This window comes from Cnephaeus nilssonii, assembly GCF_951640355.1.
Source record: "Cnephaeus nilssonii genome assembly, chromosome: 3".
NCBI classification, from domain to species: Eukaryota; Metazoa; Chordata; class Mammalia; order Chiroptera; family Vespertilionidae; genus Cnephaeus; species Cnephaeus nilssonii.
In genome coordinates this window covers 24101259-24124104 of record NC_137074.1, presented here as the reverse complement: position 1 = coordinate 24124104, position 22846 = coordinate 24101259, and the positions used below count along the sequence as shown (strand labels likewise).

The 22846-nt window shown below is 38.1% G+C and overlaps 1 protein-coding gene across 1 annotated transcript in view; it reads left to right on the top strand.

Annotated features, from left to right (window-relative positions):
- Positions 1–22846, top strand: part of KPNA4 (karyopherin subunit alpha 4) — a 45186-nt gene that overhangs the window by 3242 nt on the left and 19098 nt on the right. Inside the window, exons 2-11 of the mRNA XM_079766651.1 lie at positions 8542–8586; positions 9442–9531; positions 9641–9670; positions 9767–9819; positions 13151–13246; positions 13751–13836; positions 15976–16062; positions 18631–18800; positions 18901–18945; positions 22558–22689. Coding sequence (XP_079622777.1) covers positions 8542–8586; positions 9442–9531; positions 9641–9670; positions 9767–9819; positions 13151–13246; positions 13751–13836; positions 15976–16062; positions 18631–18800; positions 18901–18945; positions 22558–22689 — 834 coding nt within the window. The remainder of the gene's footprint in view (positions 1–8541; positions 8587–9441; positions 9532–9640; positions 9671–9766; positions 9820–13150; positions 13247–13750; positions 13837–15975; positions 16063–18630; positions 18801–18900; positions 18946–22557; positions 22690–22846) is intronic.

Genomic DNA, 22846 nt, shown 5'->3' with positions numbered 1-22846 from the left:
GAGGTTGGCTCCAAGATGTGTCCTGCCCCACTGGCCACCTTCTAATTTATTTCCTTTCATTGTACACGAATCCGTGAACCAGGTCACTAGTCCTATATAATAAAAGGCTAATATGCAAATTGACTGGACTGCAGAATGACTGGTTGCTATGACACGCACTGACCACCAGGGGGCAGACACTCAACGCAAGAGCTGCCCCCTGGTGGTCAGTGAGCTCCCACAGGGGGAGCACCACTCAGCCAGAAGCCAGGCTCACAGCTGGCGAGTGCAGCAGCAGTGGCGTGAGCCTCTAGTTTCATATAAATAGAGATACACAATATATGATCTTTTGTGGCTGGCTTCTTTCAGGTAGCACCATGTTTTTAAGGTTCACACATGTAACAAGAATGTATCAGTGCTTCATTCCTTTTTATAGCTGAACTAGAGGCCCGGTGCACGAATTCGTGCACCAGTGGGGTCCCTCGGCCTAGCCTGCAGGATCAGGCTGAAACCGACTCTCTGACATCCCCCGAGGGGTCCCAGATTGCGAGAGGATGCAGGCCAGGTTGAGGGACCCCACCAGTGCACAATCAGGGCTGGAGAGGGACATGTGAGGTTAGCCAGCCGGGGAGGGACTGAGGGAGGGCTCCAGGGTGTGTCCGGCCTGTCTCACTCAGTCCCAATTAGGCAGACCCCAGCAGCAAGCTAACCGACCAGTCGGAGCATCTGCCCCCTGGTGATCAGTGCACACCATAGCAACTGGTTGACCGGTCAACTGTCTGCCCCCTGGTGGTCAGTGCATGTCATGGCAACTGGTTGACCGGTCAACTGTCTGCCCCCTGTTGGTCAGTGCACGTGTTAGCGAGCGGTTGAGAGGCCTTAGCATATCATTAGCATATAACACTTTGATTGGTTGAACAGATGACCAGACACTTAGCATATTAGGCTTTTATTATATAGGATAATATTTTACTGTATGGCTATACCACATTTGTTTATCCATTCAGTTGAAGGACATTTGCATTGTTTCCACTTTTTTTCTATTATGCATAATGCTGCTATGAACATACACATTTTTGTGTGGACCTATATTTTCATTTCTCTTTGGTTGTATACCTAGGAATAGACTTACTGGGTCATGTTGTAACTTTATGTGTAACACTTTGTGGATTGCCAAACTGTTTTCTTAAGTAATCCTTATTTCTTTTAATTGATGTTCCCCCTTACTGTGTATCTCTTATTTAGTCAAAATAAGATTAAGTGCTGACTCTACATTAGAACAATATTATTATATATGACTTCTAAAAATACACCCATTAGACAGAATTTTTCTTTTTTTGAGATGTTCATAGTGCCTTATGGGCATCTTCTACTAACTTTGATAGCCTTGTGTATACATTAGTAGTATTTTCACTTTTCCACCTAAGGAAATGACAAATTACTGTAATGGAAAATCATACTTTCTCCTCACTTGTGACTTACTCAAAGTCTCATATGCCTGTATTGAGATAGAAACATCTTTTATTATCCTTAGAGCACACTAGGATGGCCTAGTTTATGTATTTATTGATTACATATATGTCTGTGTCTCGGAACACTTAATTATGCACATTTCTAAATATGGTTCTATGTTGTACTGCAACAAATTCTAAGACAGTACTGTTTTTTGGTTTGGTTGTAAAGACATTACCTGTTTCATTGAAAAGTCTTGCAAGAAGAATGAACCAGTGCTGTCCAGTGAATTTTATGTAATCCAGTATTACCATTGTAACATGTAATCAATGTAAAAAAAAAATGAAATGGTTTCTATTTTTTCATACTAAGTCTTCAAAATCTAGTTCATATTTTACACATACACCTATCTCAGTTTGGACTAGCTACTTATCAGGTGCTTAATAGCTGCCTGTGACTGTCTACCTTATTGGACAGCACAGATATAGAATATAGCATAGTGAAGTAATTGTAGCATTTTTTGGTTTATGATCTAACATTCTTTCGAAATTATGAAGAGTACAAAGTCCTAGAGCTTAGTTTAATCTGATCTCTAACTTTGTGACCTTGGGAAAATCAGACTTGGGGTTCTCTAAAACTAGAGGTACTGTTTCATGAGTGTTGTATAGTTTAATAGGTTGTTGGGAAGATGCCTAGCAATTCTCTGAGCATTTTTATCACTTTCAGCTTTTCTCCTTGAGGGGGAGGAAGAGAGTTTAAAAGGATTCTGTGTAACTTTTTCTTTTACTCCTTTATTTGCAATTGCCTCTTTGTTTTTTTCTCTGGGTTCATATATAATTTAAGTTGAGCTTACAATTAATGGGGAAAGTTTTTAAAGTAGAAACATCTTATTGCTTATTGAAGAGTATTTTTGGCACAAGGAATCAGTGACTTTTCTAAAGTCATAAGTCATTGAGTCAAAACTTATTCATGGCTTCCAATCTCATATTCATTCCTATCTTTCTTTCAGCCATACTGGCTCCTCCAAATGGGTCATGCTAACTTCTTGAGAAACAAAAGCACCAAACAAGGCATATGTCAGAATCCATTTAAAATAATTTACAGGAACTGTCAGATTATATCCAATCTTGGCTTCTTTAATGTAGAGGATTATCATTATTAGTTTGAGAACAGTAACTATAGGAAGGATATGCACAATGCAACATAGGAAATGGGTAGTGACCAAACTTCAAATAAAAAATTTGTCAAGGATAAAGCAAATTAAGCTCATCTAGTTGGGGGGGGGGGAGGGGAGGTTGGTTGTTGGTTTTGTTTTTAATCCTTACCTGGGGATATGTTTTTCATTGATTCCTAAGAGAGAAAAACATGACTGGTTGCTTCTGCACTCTCCTGACTGACCCGGAATCAAATCTGAGGCTCTTCGGTGTGCAGTGCACAGGACGAGCTCTAACCAACTGAGCCACACAGGCCAGGGCACATCTAATTTATGTTTTAAAAGTAGAGAGGGAATTCTCTAGTATCCAGTTATGAAAGTATCCAGGTTTGAATAGAACATAAATTATGTTCAAAGAATAATTAGATCTTTTTAAAAAAATCTATTTTATTGATTTTTTACAGAGAAGAAGGGAGAGGGATAGAGAGTTAGAAACATCAATGAGAGAGAAACATCGATCAGCTGCCTCCTGCACACCCCCTACTGGGGATGTGCCCGCAACCAAGGTACATGCCCTTGACCAGAATCGAACCTGGGACCCTTCAGTCTGGAGGCCGACGCTCTATCCAGTTAGGGCGAGAATAATTAGATCTTATAAACACACAGCTTCAAGGAAAAAAACTCACCCTGAATACAAAAGAATATTAAAATACTGGAAACTTGATTGTCCACACAACATAAAATATGAAATCAGCTTGAACTTAAAAAAAAAAATAGTTTCTTGGTTGCCAGGAGTTTAATAAATTGATCAGCTATTTAAAAAATGATCAGCTGTTTTGTTTTAAAATGGCCTTGGTGATTTGTTAAGTTGTACAGAGTGAAAAGCATTGTTAAGCTATTAAGTCTTGTTAACTTTTAGAGACTGACCTTTCTCATCACAAATCTTGGAACATATTTACTATACTTAAAATAACTACTGTCTAATTTTTCATATAATAGTCCAAGCATGTGACACTATGAAATATCTGATAGAAATATAGTTCAAAATTAAATTATTTTCATGATTCCTGTCAGTTTTCCTAGTTTACAAGGCAACCAATTTCAGAATTGCTTCATTGAAATTTTCTTAAGAGATAACAAGATGTCTTTCATAGTCACTAGTATGTCAAATGAATATACAAGATTAGAAGAATTGTAGGAGTATTTTAGCTTTAAAAAAATGAAACTAGAAAAAATGTGTAAGTTTTTAAACATTGATTCCTAATACCTGATAGTGGTTGTGGATCCTTAAAATATTTTAAATGTTTACTGGAACAGCATTCATCTACTTTAGGCCAATAATAACAACGAGAGCTTGTGAAATCTAACCTTGAATGCTGATTTTGGTACTTGCTGGCTTAGTCTTGAAACAGAGAAGTGGGATTGAAGGGAACTAACTCTTTGAGTACCTCTTGTATATGCTTTTAATTGTATTCTCATTTTTCTCAATCTTATAAGTATCTTATGCATTATAGCCAAAACATTGAAACAACCCAAATGTCCATCACCTGATGAGTGAATAAACAAAATGTGACACATCCATACAATGGAATATTATTCTGCCATAAAAGGAAATACTGCTTCTTGCAACAACACGGATGAATCTTGAAAACATTTTGCCAATCACAAAAGATCACTTATTCTGTAACTAGAGGCCCAAAGCATGAAATTTATGCACAGGTAGGGTCCCTCGTGGCTGCAGGCCAGGGCCTTTATTCGTTCCGCGCCCCCCCCTGGTGGTCAGCGCACGTCATAGCGAGTGATTGAACTCCCAGTCAGTCAAACTCCGGAGGGGACACTTTGCATATTAGGCTTTTATATATATACTAGAGGCTTGGTGCACAAATTCATGCACCAGTAGGGTCCCTCAGCCTGGCCTGTGGGATGGGGCCAAAGCCGGCTCTCCAACATCTCCTGAGGGGTCCGGATTGTGAGAGGGCACAGGCCAGGCCGAGGGACCCCACCAGTACATGATCGAGGCCAGGGAGGGATGTGGGAGGTTGTCCAACAGGGGAGGGACCATGGAAGGGCTCCAAGGCCTGTCTGGCCCGTCTCAGGCTCAATCAGCCAGAACCCAGCAGCAAGCTAACCTACCAGTCGGAGTGTCTGCCCCCTGGTGGTCAGTGCACATCATAGCGAGCGGTTGAGTGGCATTAGCATATCATTAGCATATTACACTTTGATTGGTTGAATGGACGACCAGACGACTGGACACTTAGCATATTAGGCTTTTATTGTATAGGATAGATTCCATTTGTATAAAATGTCCAGGGTGGGCAAATCCATAGAGAAAGTAGATTAGTGGTTGCCAGTACCTGGGACAGGGAGATAGGGAGTGACGGCTAATGGATATGGGGCTTTTTATGGTGAAGATTGATGTGCAAGTTTTTAAACATACTAAAAACCACAGAAATGTACACTTTAAATGGGTGAATTGTATGGTGTGTGAATTATATCTCAATAAAGTTGTATGTTTAAAAAAAAGAAAACACCACAAAACTTAATTAAGAGAAATAAGTAGAGGCTGTGACAACTTTCTACTACCGGAGGTCACAGGGGAACTCTTGGCAACTCTTTTTTACTAACTTCTCCATCTACTCTTTTCTGTATTGAATTCATTTGTTCAGCTTCTGTGTCCGAGGTTCTGTTGTAAGCAGTCAGGATAGAGCAAGAAATAACATGGGCTAAATCCTGTTCTCATGGAGTTTACATTCTGGCAGGTCAAGTTTTCTCAGATTACTGCTCTAAATTGATCCTGTAGGGATATTCAACCACTGTGAGCAAGAGTTGTAGTAGATCCCTTATCTTGCCTTACTAGCCTGAGTGTACCTCAAATTTGAAAGGAAAGGATGTTCAATAAATGTTTGGTGTTCAATAACTCTCCCCATGAGATTTGTGGAAAAGCTTGATTTTTATAATCAGAAGAACTAGGATTGTATCACATTTGCTATATGTCATTAGAAAAGCTTAATAGTAATGATTTAATTTCAATACCTAGAAAATTAAAATTCCACCATAGTGGGTACTTGTTTTGATGAAGTTTTTGAGAATGCAAGGAACACACTCAGACTAGGTCAAATAAAGATGGGGTCTTAGGAAAATTAAGGAACCAGTTCTCACATTATTAACAACTAGTGGCCCAGTGCACGAAATTTGTGCACATTAACCCTTTACTCGCTTGCTTTTTTCTCAAGCTGCTACCGATGCTAACCGTGTCGAGTCACACTCGACATCAGAGTGCAAAAGGTTAAAAGGGAATTAATTAGAGGAAATCCTATCTAATAAAAGAGTGATATTCAAATTGACCGTACCTCCATTACACACACGAGCCATGCCCACTGGCCAATCAGGAGCGAGTATGCAAATTAACCCCAACCAAGATGGCTGCAGCCACTGAGCAAGCAGGAGGCTTGGGTTTCCCTGGCGATGGAGGAAGCCAAGCTTTCCGCCCGCCCTGGCCTGCCCTAGCCTCCACTCAAGGCTACAAAGTTTCAATTATAGAAGATAAATAAATCCCAAATACCAGGGTATCCACTTGGGTCTCCAGAGGGCGTGGCCGGCCTGGAAACCACCACAGGCCCTTCGCGCAGGCCACCCCACGCCCCAAGGGAACCCCCACCCTGGTCCGGGACACCCTTCAAGGCAAACCAGCCGGCCCCCACCCGTGTACCAGGCCTCTAACCTATCTAATAAAAGAGTAATATGCAAATTGACTGTCACCCCAACACACAAGATTGCTGCCCCCATGTGGACACAAGATGGCCACCAGGGGAGGAACAAGGCCTGCAAGGGAGGGCAGTTGGGGGCGATCAAGCCTGCAGGGGAGGGCAGTTAGGGGTGACCAGGCCAGCAGAGGAGGGAAGTTGGGGGCGACCGGGCCTGCAGGGGAGGGCAGTTAGGGGTGACCAGGCCAACAGTGGAGGGCAGTTAGGGGCAATCAGGCTGGCAGGGGAGCAGTTAGGCATCAATCAGGCTGGCAGGGGAGTGGCTATGGGGTGATCAGGCTGGCAGGCAGAAGCGGTTAACTGGCAATCAGGAAGACAGGCAGGCGAGCAGTTGGGAGCCAGCAGTTCTGGATTGTGAGAGGGATGTCCGATCAGTAGGATCGGGCCTAAACGGGCAGTCGGACATCCCTCGAGCGGTCCCAGTTTGGAGAGGGTTCAGGCTGGGCTGAGGGACACCCCCACCCCCCATGCACGAATTTTGTGCACCGGGCCTCTAGTATTTTAATATTGCTATTTTCCCTTTCTCTATAATAGAAGTGTCAGATGAAAGAAAATTAGTAAAATGTATATGAAAATCTTCCTCCTGTCAGAGTCTGGGGCATGCCGCAAGACCCAGAGTCAAGTCTCCACCCACCCATGCGCGCCTCAAAATTGCGCGAGACTTGGCCAACCCCACCCGCATTGGGCGAGATCCAGACCCGGCCAGCCCCACCCTTGTCAAGCCCCACTGGGCAGGGGGCGCTGCCTGAGGTCCCTCAGGCCAGGGTGGGGGGTGCACCTTGAGGTCCCCATCAAGCTCCGCCAGGTGGGGGTGCACCTTGAGGTCAAGTCCCACCAGACGGGGTGCAGCCTCAGGTCCCCCATCAAGCCCCGCCAGGCAGGGGGCGTGGCCTCAGGTCCCCCGTCAAGCCCTGCCAGGCGGGCAGGGGCTGCAGCCTCAGGTCTCCTGCACCACGCAGCCTCAGGTCCGTGCTGATCGCTCGTTAAGGCTCCTTATGGGAACCCTGCCTCTGCTGTGTGCTGCCATGAGGGTCAATTTGCATATTACCTCTTTATTATATAAGATGTTTCAGGTAGGTGATAGGAAATCACGTATCTTCTCTGTACTGCTCTGCCAGACGCTAACTCAGCTACTGTTTTAATTTTTCCAAATACTGTCTTGGGCTTTATATTTGTACTAGAAGCCCGATGCACGAAGATTTCAGATAAGTTTTACAAGTTGAACCAATAGGATTTGCTTACAGATTTAATGTATGAGGGATAAAGAAGAATCCAGGATGGCTCATAGATTTTTGATCTGTGCAACTGGAAGGATAGAATTGCCATATGCTGAAATTCTTTGAAGTAATTAATAAATCTGTAATATTGGATAGATCAAATTTTTAAACAGTAACATAAGGCTTATAAAAATACAAAGGCTTTTAATTAAAAATAACAATCTTATTCCATATATAAACTATGTGAGATGGGATAGAGTACGTATGTTTGTTAAAGATCAAAAATTCAGTTTTGGACATAAGTTTGAGATACTTATTAGACACCTAAGTATGAATTTGTGATTTACTCTTTCCACTTAATATGTCTTGGCATATGCAGTCATTAGAAAGAATAAGGTGAACCCATACATAGAAAGAGCTTGAACTTGTATTGTTCTTGAATATGTGAATGTTTTATAGTGAGCATATATCCATGTGTTACATGACTTTAAAATGAGAAAAGCATGTTAAAAAATATGAGAATTGTTATAGTCCCTGATAGAATAATTATTGTGGTCATTGGGAAGAATGAAATTGATCTGTGTATACAACCATGAAAGATCTCTAAAATCTACAAATGAGGTGAAGAATAGTATAAATAGATAAGTGTGTCAGAATCATAATAAATCTAACAGTGTTTATATTTAGAAAGAGAGACTGGATGGACTTATTATGTTATAGTTTTAAAATTTTATGATATATCCAATATTATAGATCTGTTAATAATTTCAAAGAGATTGTTAATTGAGAATATGTATGTGAACTAAAGATAGAAATTTTTTCATATAATATGTTTATTATGAATAAAATATTACAGGTACATACATGACTAGAAGAAAAGATAAGGAGATGCACATCAGAATGTTAGTGGTGGTTTTCTGTGGATGATGAAATTTGAAGTGAATTTTTAAAAATATTTTTCTTTAATTTCTTGTAGACTATGAGAAGACAACGAAATGAAGTTGTAGTTGAATTAAGGAAGGTAAGTCTGATTATTATTGGGTACTTGTAAGCATCATTGTAATAACATTACAGTAGGTATAGAAGATATCAAATGTATGTAAATCTCATGTGCTGAGCATTTCTTTTTCTTTTGAAAACTGAAAGATTTTGACTAAATTTGGCAAGCTTTTGAAGTTGGCAAAATACAGCTTGACCACTATCAAAAAAACAGAGAAACTAGTTATCAGATGGTTTTTTCCTTCTGTAATTGTTAATGATTTATATAAGTTATAAGTCATGAGTATACTAGTAGTTATACTAAATAATTCTATTTACAATAGCAGTTACACCCTGAAAGGAACTTGTTACTTATATATTTCATCAACTTTTTAAGTATTAAAGTAGTTGAAAACATATTTTTTTAATTTGTCCCAAACATTTTAAGTGAAATTCAAGTGGCCCTTGATTTTTGTAAAGCAATGTTGATTTTTGTCTGATTTTTGAACTGCCCAACTTTTGCTTTGACTTTTTTTTTTTAGGCGGTAAAGAGAAGCTCCCAGATGATGTATAAATGGTTTAGTACTTTTAAATAAATATGTATGTTTGGTTCTGGCTTAAACTGTACACACTTTTTTAATCAATTTTTTTTTTTTGTTCTTTACTTTGTTTTTACATAGTACACCGTTTATTAAAACCGTAATATTTGGGGTTCTGGTCTCAAATTAGAGTTACTTAAGTGTTTAATTCACAATTTGGTTTAATTTTCTACATTTGCATTTTACTTTTAAAAGGCACTTCATATTTCACTTTGTAGGCACAGAATAGCCTAACCTTTGTATGAAAGTATTTAGCTTTCTTTATTTAACGTTACTTCTTTTTTTATTTTTTTTTTAAGAATAAAAGAGATGAACATCTCTTAAAGAGGAGGAATGTACCACATGAAGATATCTGTGAAGACTCTGATATAGATGGTGATTATAGAGTGGTAAGTTATTGATATCCTGGTTACTTAAAACTACCAGTGAATATTTTATATAAATATAGAATTTTAAGGTGATTTTCTAACTTAGTTTTCACTTTAACTTTTTTCCCAGCAAAATACCTCCTTAGAAGCTATTGTTCAAGTAAGTTGAGTTATTATTTCCTCTCTTCATTACATTTCTTGAACTTAGCTAATTACTGTGTATCTACATCTAAAACTGTTTTGTTTGTTTTTATAGAATGCTTCAAGTGATAACCAAGGAATTCAATTAAGTGCAGTTCAAGCTGCTAGGTAAGTTAAATTTTGAGGATATACACTCATTTAACTTTGATGGCAAACAATATAGAACCAATCATAAACCAACTGGATTAATTTTAAAATTAGTCTCTGATTTAGAATATTAAAATTGGTAGCAATGTTTTAAACTCACAAATACACTGAACTTTAGTGTACTTAATATGTACAGATGATAGGAAAAAGTTGATTTGATGGGTTATCGCTATAGACCAATTGGAAAACATTACTTAAAAGCTTTACCTTTTACTGATTATAGGTTTAATTTAATAAAAACTTAGATTGTTCAGATCCTGCCCATGTAGCTAATTCTTCTCATAGTCCTCATATTGATCAAATAACAAATTAAGTTATAAGCTTAATGTAGCAGTGTATAGGCAAGAAGACATTAAGATTTAGGACTACAAAGACTCCTAGTCTCTTTCCAGGTAAGAATACTAAAATATTTCTGTTGTAAGACCTATGCTCTCATAGTTAATAGTTTGGGGAAGATATGGTTATATCATAGTGTTTGCTTTGTATATCTATAGATATAAAAGCCTAAGTGACCGTTACAACTGGACAACCGGCCAATAGCTATGATGCACACTGACCTCCAGGGGGCAGACGCTCAACACAGGAGCCCACCCCCTGGTGGTCACTGTGCTCCCACAACCAACCTCCCATGGTCCCTCCTCCTGCACTCCCTCCCCCTGGCCGGCCAACCCCGATCACCTATATAGGGACTGGACAAGACGGTTCCCATTGGCTGGGAAGGACCTCACCCGTGCACGAATTCATGCACCAGGCCTCTAGTATAAATATAAGAATAGCACCCTGTGTTGCAATTAGTAGTAGGACAGAGTTAAGCAAGAAATTGATCCTACTTTGAGAATTTTAAAGTGGAAAAAGATTTCACAGGTCCATCCAATATCTTACCTTGTGCATAAAACCCTTTATAGACTTTTTCTACTTTGTAATATTCGCTGTATTTTTAATTTTTATTTATTGATTTTAAAGAAAGAGAGGGAATAAAAAAAAAAAAAACACATTGATTTGTTGTTACACTTATTTATGCATTCATTGTATGCTTCTTGTATGTGCCTTGACCAGAGATTGAACCCAAAACCTTGGCATTTGGGGACAACACTCTAACCAACTGACCTATCCAGCCAGGACCTTTTATATTCACTTTAAATTACCTAGAACAGATGGCAGAATTATACAAATACAATGTTTAGCCCACTACAGGTAACAGAACTTCTTAGAGAAGACTTTGTTTTGTAGGAAGAAAATTACAGAGGTTTTCACACCTCAAAACGTAAAATTAATGTTTATAGGAAGAATGATTAAGTAATTGATACATTATGCTCACCATTGTCTGAATTGATTATTTTATAGTTTTGGAGCAAATCTTCTCAATATGAGTTCTATAAGATAATTAAATCCCTATGGCAGGGATTCTCAATCTCCCTAAGAGATCCTGAGACAACTTCAAGGGGTATACAAGATCAAGCCTATTTTCACAATAATTCTAAGACCTTATTTGCCTCTTTTCACTGTGTAAACATTTACATTGATGTTGCAGAGGCAACTGAGTAAAACTGCTGGTACCTTAGCACAGATCAAGACTGGCACAAAATGGATTCTATGACTATTTTTCAGATATTATTTGTACTATTATGCACTCAAAGAAAAAAGGCATTTTCTGTTAAAGAATGTCTTCAATGAGCCCAGCCAGTGAGCATTGACTTATGAACCAGGAGGTCACAGTTCAATTCCCAATCAGGGCACATGCCCAGGTTGCAGGCTCAACCTATAGTCGCGGGGCATACAGAAGGCAGCAGATCATTGACTCATCATTGATGTTTCTATTTCTCCCTCTCCCTTCCTCTCTGAATCAATAAAAATATTTTTTTAAAAGAGAATGTCTTCAATGAAGTAGTACCTCAATTAAGAATGATTCGGTTATTTCCTACTTTGTGCTATGTGCCATGTGTTATGGAAAATACTGCATGTGGCATAATTTTTGCCCTATAAGAGGTTGGGAGCCTTAATTAGGAAGGTGAAACTAAGTGTATGCTACGTAAATATGCTTTTAGTAATTCAGAGAATTTAGAATTCAGAGAATTTAGAATTCAGAGAGGATATTATGAAAACATAGAACTTAAAATGGACTTTGATTATGTAGATTTTGAATAGACAGAAAAGGGCATTCCAAGCGTGGAAAATAGGAAAAGGGCTTGGAAATGGAATAGAAGTGGTGGGACAGAGAACTGAGCTTAGGAGTTTACATTAAGTAGCCATCATTTGGTATATATACAGGGGAATGATCTCAGTAAGCTTTCTTAAAACATTGCATTTATATAGTAGTGCATGGTATTCAAATGGGTAAAGATTTGGGTTAGGCCACATTGAGGACTTAAATCAGCTAAACCTACAGTCTACCACATGTGTAAATAGACACCAAGTTTTGTTGTTTTACCCTCTAAGCTTCATAAGAGCAAGGATATCTCCAGTATCTCTGGATATTTTTCTTTGTATTGTTGTACTTATTTCACTTCACTTTAGTTACTTTGATGAAAAGTTAGATCTTACATGACATTTCATTTAGTGTATGCAGTAAGATGAAATATTGGACACTAGTATCAGCTATAAACTTGTACCAGCAGTCTACGTGCTTTTGTCCTTTATCTTCTATTATGACATGGTTTGAATAATTTGCGGTATTTTGGTGACTTTCCTTAGCAAGGTCAAGGACATGGTGAAGGAGTCTGCCCACTTTTTTTCTCTGACCTCAAAATTGCAAAGGTAGCCCTGACCAGTTTGGCTCAGTGGATAGAGCGTTGGCCTGCGGACTGAAGGGTCCCAGGTTCGATTCCGATCAGGGGCATGTGCCTTGGTTGCGGGCACATTCCCAGTGAGGGGTGTGCAGGAGGCGGCTGATTGATGTTTCTCTCTCATCAATGTTTCTAACTCTCTATCCCTCTCCCTTCCTCTCTATAAAAAAGAAAAAAAACCCAATAAAATATATTCTAAAAAAAAAATTGCAAAGGTAACACTTAAAACATCTAGTTGTCATATTTAGGACTTCATTGTGGGAATAATATTACTATACTAATAAAAAAAGAGGTAAAGTGGTTATGTCTACCATTTTTCCTATTATTAATAATCTATATATTTATGAATTAATTTTATAATACAGAAAAGTTTGCATTATAAATTTTTAAAGTAACTTTCAGAGCAAGTATTAGTACCAGATAGTCACATTTATTGTAATCAGTATCAAATATGAACTTGAATTTAATTATGTATGATTAAATTTCACGAATATGTACATCTCTTATAGGAAGCTTTTGTCCAGTGATCGAAATCCACCAATTGATGACTTAATAAAATCTGGAATATTGCCTATTTTAGTCCATTGTCTTGAAAGAGATGACAAGTAAGTACATTATTTTAAGAAATAATTTAGGATGTATTCTTTGCAGAAGATAAGATTTCCTAGTAATTAGTTTGATCTTTAAAGAAAAGGGCTACGAGATGGAGTTGAAAAGCCAACATGAAAAACAATGCAAGGTAATTATACCAAGAGATGAAGGTAGAGGCCATAGAAGAATTTGAGAATGATACATATAACTTTTAAGCTTTGAAAATTGGCAAGAAATATCTTGGCCAGATAGGTCCTTGAGAACACTGTTTAGATTGTAATGTGTAGGTATCTTAATAAGAAATTCTTACTAAGAAATAAGATCATGTGAGTAGGTTATATGCTTTTTATACTGAAGGGAAATTTTAAATTGTTGGAGGTTTAAAAGAAGTTCTGGATGCATAGATACCTTTTGAAACAAAATATTCAATGCTTTTATAATGCTCTATAAGGGAGGAATGGTTGATAGATATTTGATACATAAAAATAATTCTTTTTTAATTATTATGTTTTTTATAGTCCTTCTTTACAGTTTGAAGCTGCATGGGCTTTGACAAATATTGCGTCTGGAACCTCTGAACAAACTCAAGCAGTAGTTCAGTCCAGTAAGTTGGTTATTAACAGACAAAATAAGTAGTGACTCTACTAATAAGAATAGAGCTATCTTACCTAATAATAGACAAACATGTAAATTGACCATACCTCCCCTACGCCCACAGCCAAACAGTGGGTATGCAAATTAACCCACCAAAGATGGTGGTTAATTTGCACACACAGGCGCCAAGTGACTGGGGCAGCAGGACGCTTGCATTGTCACCATGGTGATGACGCAGGTGTTCTGCCCCACCCCCTGGTCTCTCAGAGCCTCTGGGCAGCATGGGAAGGCGGGGCTGGAGCGGAAAGAGGCGGCTCTGGGGCTGGGCCGGAGTGGAAAGGCGGTGCCGGCAGCCAGGGAAAGGAAGGCCCATTCTAGCACGAATCTTCGTGCATCGGGCTTCTAGTCTTATATAATAAAAGCCCAGTATGCTAAGTGTCCTACCATTCGTTTGACCAGTCGCTATGACGCGCACTGACCACCAGAGTGCAGACACTACAACCAGTAGGTTAGCTTGCTGCTGGGGTTCGGTCTGGCTGATCAGGACTGGGCAAGATGAGCCAGACACGCCCTGGAGCCCTCATACGGTCCCTCCTCAGCCCTGAACCCCACAAGCCAGCCGAGGGACCCCACCAGTGCATGAATCTGTGCACCAGGCCTCTAATTTATATTATAAAATAACTAGAGGCCCAATGCATGAAATTTGTGCATGGGGGGGCGGGTGTCCCTCAGCCCAGCCTGCACCCTCTCCAGTATGGGACCCCTCAAGGGATGTCCGATTGCCCGTTTAGGCCCAATCCCACCGGACCTAAATCCAGGACTGCTGGCTCCCAATCGCTTGCCTGCCTGATTGACCCTAACTGCTTCTGCCTGCCAGCCTGATCACCCCATAGCCACTCCCCTGCCAGCCTGATCGATGCCTAACTGCTCCCCTGCTGGCCCGATTGCCCCTAACTACCCTCCCCTGCTGGCCTGGTCACCCCTAACCGCCCTCCCCTGCCAGCCTGGTTGCCCCCAACTGTCCTCCCCTGCAGGCCTGGTCACCCCTAACTGCCCTCCCCAGCAGGCCTGGTCCCCCCCCCCCAACTGCCCTCCCCTGCAGGCCTGGTCCCCCCCAACTGTCCTCCCCTGCAGGCCTGGTCGCTCCCAACTGCCCTCCCCTGTGGGCCTGGTTGCCCCTAAGTGCCCTCCCCTGCCGTCCCGGTCACCCCTAACTGCTCTCCCCTGCAGGCCTGATTGCCCACAACTGCCCTCCCTTGCAGGCCTGGTCCCTCCCAACTGCCCTCCTCTGCTGGCCTGGTCACCCCTAACTGCCCTCCCCTGCTGGCCTGATTGCCCACAACTGCCCTCCCCTGCTGGCCATCTTTTGGTGGCCATCTTGTGTCCACATGGGGGCAGCCATCTTTGACCACATGGGGTGGCCATCTTGTGTGTTGGAGTGGTGGTCTATTTGCATATTACCTCTTTATTATATAGGATTGTTATATAGGATAGCTATTCAGTAATACTTAAGATATTTGAAGTAGGCCAACTTTAAGTATGTAACTGATGTCTTGTACCAATGAAGAATCATTTGTTCAATTCAGTATTCTGTTCAGATACAAACCTTTCTCTGTGTTTCCCATCCTTGTTATTAAGCAACAGAGTCACTATCTGAAAGTCTCATGTGGCACAGGAATTGCTGGTCTGTCTAAAGACCCATGTGATATAATTCATAAGTTACTTTAACAATTGGACTCTTGTTTTTTTAATTTGAAAATAATGTTAATCTATAAGGAATTAACCTTAAAATTGGAATTAAATCCAAGTTTAATTGTGAATGAAATCTTACCAGCTTAAATTTACATTTGTCTGCATGTTAAAACTGTCCTTTAAGGCTAACTAAGCAATCTGCTGGTCAAAATTTTCCGCTGCTGCTATTGTAATGAAAATCATGTAATAAAAGTATATTTTAGATAAGTTTCTTTTGAGGTTTCAGAAAAAAAAAGATTGATTTTGGTTTAGATTATAGTATCTTCAACCGTTTTCCCAATTTTATTAGAAATATAATTGACGTATAATTATACTGAATAGACAGAACCAGGAGGTCACAGTTGCATTTGCAACTTAACTGCTTAGACTTAACTGCTCTTATGTTTTCCTCCTTCAGATGCCGTGCCACTTTTCCTGAGGCTTCTTCATTCACCCCATCAAAATGTCTGTGAGCAAGCAGTGTGGGCATTGGGAAATATCATAGGTTTGTCTTAAACTTATAATAGTCCAGCCATTGTTATCATATACTAATGAAAATAACTTTAGTAATTGAAAAGAAAAAATAGTTAGTCTGGATCAGTACTATAATACCCTGTTATAGAATATTTTATGAAATAGTTTACAGAAATTAAAGCTGTTTAAGTATAAACTGATAGTAAACAAAATGAATATTTTTGCTGCTTATGATGACATAATATATTTTGGCATGTTAGTCAATATTTAGTTATTTGAAAATTATGAAGTATGTATATGATTTAGATCTTTTCCTGCTCCTTTATTATGATGGGGTCCATTTTCTTAGCTCTCCCCTCTGTCATAGAAAGTATGTAATAATAAGGAATAAGCAAAACTTAAAATTTTTCTCCATAATATCAGTTTTAAGAAGAGTTTTGAATTAAAATTTTTATACCTTTTGTACTAGGTGTACCGGTTAATGCGGATTTTTTTTTTCAATAGATGGAGTTACACATATGTTGATATATATGCGTTTTGATATGTATGCTATTTTGTTGTATTGACAACAAGCTTCAAAACTTCATATGTCAAATCTGCTGAAGGTGTTAACATCATAGATATTTTTACGCTTAAAAATGTCAAATTTCATGCCAAAAAGAGAACATTTGCAGGAAGTTTTAACGCATTACTTTATTTTGAAGAAAAAATTATCGTATACTTCGGGAAGCTTATGGTGAACATGCTCCATCTCAAGATACTTGTGAACACTGGTTTAAATGCTTTAAAGTTGATGATTTCGATGTGAAAGACAAAGAACGTCCAGGTCAACCGAAAAAGTTTGAAGACCAACAATTACAAACATTATTGGATGAAGATACATGTCAGACTCAAAAACAACTTGCAGAAAGATTAAACATTGCTCAGCAAACAATTTCTGATCGTTTACAAGCAATTGGAAAGATTTTAAAGGAAGGAAAATGGGTGCCACATCAACTGAACGAAAGACAAATGAAAAACTGAAAAGTCATTGGTAAAATGTTCCTTCAATGGCATAAAAGAAAGTCTTTTTTGCATGGAATTGTGACTGGCGATAAAAAGTGGGTTTATTATGAGAATCCCAAATGCACAAAATTATGGGTTGATCCAGGTCAACCATCTACATCTACTGCAAAGCCAAATTACTTCGGAAAGAAGACAATGCTCTGCTTTGGGATCAGGAAGGTGTGTATTATGAACTTCTAAAACCAGGTGAAACCGTTAATACTGATCACTACCAATAACAATCAATTTTAACCACGCTTTGATCGTAAAACAACAAGAATGTGCCAGAAGACACGGCAAAGTAATTTTGCTTCATGATGACGCACCTTAAGCAAAACCAGTTAAAGACATGTTAAAAGATCTTGCCTGGAAAGTATTAACCCACCCGCTGTATTCACCAGACCTTGCTCCAGATTACCACTAGTTCCGATCCATGGCACATGCACTTTCTGAGCAACACTTCAAAATGTATGAAGAAGTGGAAAATTGGGTCTCTGAATGGTTTGCCTCAAAACAAGGAACATTCTATTGGGACGGTATCCATAAATGACCTGAAGGATGGGGGAAATGTGTAGCTAGTAGTGATGGACATTACTTTGAATAAAGCACTTTTGATGTTTCTCTTGAAATTATTGTTTTCTTTGATTACAAAATCTGCCATTATTAACTGGTACACCTAGTAGATTTTAGTACATTATAGTAATGTTATCTACTCTCATAATGAAATCAGTATATAGAAGATAATCTAGAGCATATAGACCAGGGGCCATTTGGACATTTATAACATCATTCACAGGCCATACAGAATTATCAACTTAAAAATTAGCTTGCTATATTTGGTCAAACATTTAATTAACTCACCCCTAATGCCTAGGCAGGGCTAGACCAAATGATGTCATAGTCCAGTGCCAGACATTCCTCACCCCTGTTACAGTCTCATTAAATGTTGAATATCATGATTACCATACTTTCAGGTTTATTCTAATAAATAATGTAGGAAAAATAATTAAAGACAATTCTAATGTTTCAAGGATTGTTTTTTAACTTGAGCCTACACTTCACCCAAATTCAAAAGACTATCGTGGAGAATAATTTATAGTTAATACTCTTAATGCTTTGATATTGGATCATCAGTATAAATTCTACAAATACTTTCTCTCCAGTAGTATTGTGGTATATCTTTTTATTACATGAAAGTTTGTTAAACTGAGATTGCCATTGAAAGAAAAGATAAAAGCACCCGTTCTCTGTTCGCAAAGTATTTTAAGGTACCCTTAGGCTTCTAGCGTTAAGATAGCATAAAAACGTTTTATAGGTGGAACAGCTTATAACCCTGAATATGTGAGTAATATTTTTTTCAAAAAAACTTAGTACCTTATATTGCTTCTCTTGGCTCAAAGACCTAAATATGTGAGCTTGGTTATTATTGTCTAGAACTTTTATATAAAACTAAATAGTATAACTGATTAAAATGCAGCATATTGAATCTAGTGCTTTATTTTCTGAATTGCTTATTGTCAACATATTTTATTAAATTATTAAATCCTTCTTACAGGTGATGGGCCACAGTGTAGAGATTATGTCATAAGTCTTGGAGTTGTGAAACCTTTACTTTCCTTCATAAGTCCATCTATTCCTATAACATTCTTAAGAAATGTTACTTGGGTTATGGTCAACTTATGTCGGCACAAAGACCCACCACCCCCAATGGAAACCATTCAGGAGGTAAACAAGTGTTTTTTGTTTTTATTTTCAAACTGAGGTAAATATTAGGTGTATGTTTTTATCTATGTGTATTTTAAAATCTGTATATTTTTCTCCTCAGATTCTTCCAGCTCTTTGTGTTTTAATTCATCACACAGACGTAAATGTGAGTAAATGCTTCATATATTTTTTATGTGTGTGTATGTATGCATGTGAGATAGGGGAGAAAATGTTACACTGGACATCATGTCAGTTTATTCTATCAGATTTTTCCATTCAAGAGCTAAAATACATAATTTGCCATTTTTATACTCTGTGTTTACTTACATCACTAAATTTAATTTTAGTAAAAAATCAAGACTAATTGTTATTTTGGTCTAAGCAATCAAGTATATACACATGTCTATTAGTGTTATAAAAGTTACATTGCAAGTTCTTCAATTTGTTCATGAGCTTTTTATGGAATCTCATTTTGATAGCTTGACCAATAAGAGAATACATATGCCCAACTTTTTAAAATTTGTTTATTGATTTCAGAGAGGAAGGGAGAGGGAGAGAGAGATAGAAACATCAGTGATGAGAAAGAATCATTGATTGGCTGCCTCCTGCACACCCCCTACTGGGGATCGAGCCTACTGGGGATACATGCCCTTGACCAGAATCAAACCCGGGACCCTTCAGTCCTTAGGCCGATGCTCTATCCACTGAGCCAAACCAGCTCGGGCTGTTTTTGTTTTTTGAAAGATAAAAAGAGCCCTAGCCGGTTTAGCTCAGTGGATAGAGCATAGACCCGCAGCCTGAAGGGTCCCGGGTTCGATTCCAGTCGTCAAGGGCATGTATCTCAGTTGCAGGCTCGATCCCCAGGCTGCACATCAATGTTTCTTTCTCTCTGTCTCTCCCCTTCCTTTTCATTCTCTCTAAAAATCAATGGAAAAAATATCCTCAGGTGAGGATTAACAACAAAAACCTGAAAGAGGACCTAAATAAGTTGTTGGTTAATAAATCCTTAAACAATTTTTTTTAAGTTAAAAGAGAAATGTTTGTGCCTTTATGCATGACTTTGTATTCCTATATATACACCAAACCGTGGACATTCTTTGCTCTTCAATTTTATTTTTACTCTGTTTCTCCACTTACAGTGACCTTGGAAGTGGCTTCACTTGGTATAGAGATAACTTGAAATCCAGACAATAAGGAAAAAAATCAGTGCAACTAGATTTTAAACATAAAAAATATATCTTACTCATTCTTGTTAACACAGATGGCAAAGGAAAAAGCAACTCAGGAAGTATGAATGAGATGGAAAACTGTCCTGACTGCTTATAAAGCCACTGTAGCCTTCAGTGTGTTAGAAAAGCTAGCATTATATGTAATGGGTCAAGGAAATCATGTGGATTAAATGCATAGTAGCAGTCAGGAACTTGTGTGGTTCTTTAAAAACACAGGTATGCCCTAACCGGTTTGGCTCAGTTGATAGAGCATCGGCCTGCAGACTGAAGGGTCCCAAGTTCGATTCCGGTCAAGGGCATGTACCTTGGTTGTGGACACATCCCCAGTAGGGGGTGTGCAGGAGGCAGCTGATCGATGTTTCTCTCTCATCATTGTTTCTAACTCTCTATCCCTCTCCCTTCCTCTCTGTAAAAAAAAATCATTAAAATATATTTTTTTTAATGTTTTTTAAAAATCTTAAAAAAAAAACAAAATAAAAACACATGTATGATGACCAGTGTTTGATCAACTGTTCCATTCCTTTACAGTTTCTAGGGTAATATCATTTTGTCAGGATATCTCTAAAGCATATGGAACAAATTAAAGTTATAATTATACTATATCAAGCAGTGACATAATGTACAAAACTCATTAGATGAATATGATCTTTTATATATTTTTTAGCTCCACATAGTTTAGGATTTTTTTGGTTTTGCTCCTTCTAGCCAAAGTCTTTGATAAAATTATAAATGTTAATATTTTACTTTTGCAAGATTTCCAAGAAAGGGTAATCTCAAAGTTTATACCTCTACCAAAAAACGAAACATCTTGTTTGACCTTATTCAGAGATGTATTGTGGTCTTTATACTGTTTACACCAATCAAGTTGAGATTGTAACTTGATTTTTCTTGCTTTTATATACCTTTAATTTCTCAAGCCAGTTTGCATTGTTCTTTTTTAGTACATGTTTACTAAGTGACAGCATTTACTAAAAATAAAATATTTTTAGGTTAGCACTTAGCAGCAAGTTCTTAAATCAGACTATCAAAGAAGTAAAAAATAAAATAAAAACAAAACGGCTTTTACAAACCATAAGTGAAACACTGAAGTTTCAAATTTAGTAAACTTATCATGGAATATTAAATTTGTCTGTTATAAATCAGAGAGTGAATCTGATTTAAATTGTGATTTTGATAGCATATCAATGACTTGTATACTATTGGACCTTTTTTTTTTTTTAGTATATTTTTATTGATTGGAGAGAGAGAGGATGAGAGAGGGAGAGAAAGAGAGAAACATCAATGAGAGAGAAATATCATCAATCTATCGGCTGCCTCCTGCACACCTCCCACTGGGGATCGAGGTTGAAACCCAGGCATGTGCCCTGACAGGGAGTCGAACCAGTGACCTCTTCGTGCATGGGTTGACGCTCAACCATTGAGCCACATTGGCTTGACACTATTGGGCCTTTTTAAAAAATCTATCTAAACTTTATATACAGTCATGCACAATTAACTTGAAATTTTTTGCTTATAAAAAAAATTTTGGCCCTAGCTGTCTATCTTTCTCTCCCTCTCCCTACTACCTCTCTAAAATTTTGCCCAGTGATTAGAGCATCAGCCCGAGGGATCGTGGGTTCGATTCCAGTCAAGGGCAGGTACCTCAGTTGAGGCTTGATCTCTGGCACTGGTCGGAGCACATTTGGGAGGCAACCAATCAATGTGTCTCTCTCAGATCAGTGTTTCTCTGTGTCTCTCTCCCCCTCCCACTCTCTCTAAAAATCATCTGGGGGGAAAATATTCTCAGCTGAGGATTAATAAAACAAAAATAAACAAATTTTGGCATATGTTGGTACTCCAGGGGAAAAAAAGTTACATTTGTAAGTTGAAGTTTCATTGTTTCACATATTTTAATACCACTTTATGTGTATGAATTTTCTCATTTGGTATCTTCTTTTTATATTAAAAATATCCGTAGAACTTTCTTAAATTCCTGAAAGGAGCAACAGCAAAATGATGTTTCCTCCTTCTAAGAGCTTCTTGGATGTTTTAAACAACATTGGTTTAGAATTTAAAAGGTTTCTAACTTCTCTGGCTTGTCTTTTGACAGAGTCCATATTTAGAAAGTCTTTGAAAGCAAAGTTAAGTGGTTTTGATAGCTTGTGTAAATTATGTTGTGTTTGTTTGTTTTTTACCTAGAATGTGTTTTTTTTAAACATTTACCACAATGTCCTTGTATTTATCCCTCAGTCTGAGCATTTGGAAAAGAATTTCTTTTTTCTCCTATTTCATGTGCTATGTAGTGTGTTTTTATCTTAATGAATTAAGGTTAGATACCAAATTGTGATTGAGATTCTTAATTAACCTAAACATTATGAATATGGCTTAAAGATGTACATGCTTAATACAGACATTCATAAATGCTAATATTTAGTATAATAAAAAGATTCCAATGAGTTGAGGTGAGAGAAAAAGACAGTACTAGAACAATTGTAAATTAGTCTGAATGGTTAAATTATTAAAATGAGAAGATACTTAAAGGCAATTTAAATTTTCATTTTATTCATTAGATACTGGTAGATACGGTCTGGGCCCTCTCTTACCTTACTGATGCTGGCAATGAACAGATACAGATGGTAATAGACTCTGGAATAGTCCCTCATTTGGTTCCTCTGCTCAGCCACCAGGAAGTGAAAGTTCAGGTGAGTTTGTTGTTGATAAAAGTGTAAGTTTTTCTTACCACTAATTGCTTAAGCATGACATTCAGAAATGGACAATGAAATCTAATCGAGTCCAAAAACAAGCCCATACCTATATGATCAATTGATTTTCAACAAGGGTGTCAAAAAAATTCAATGA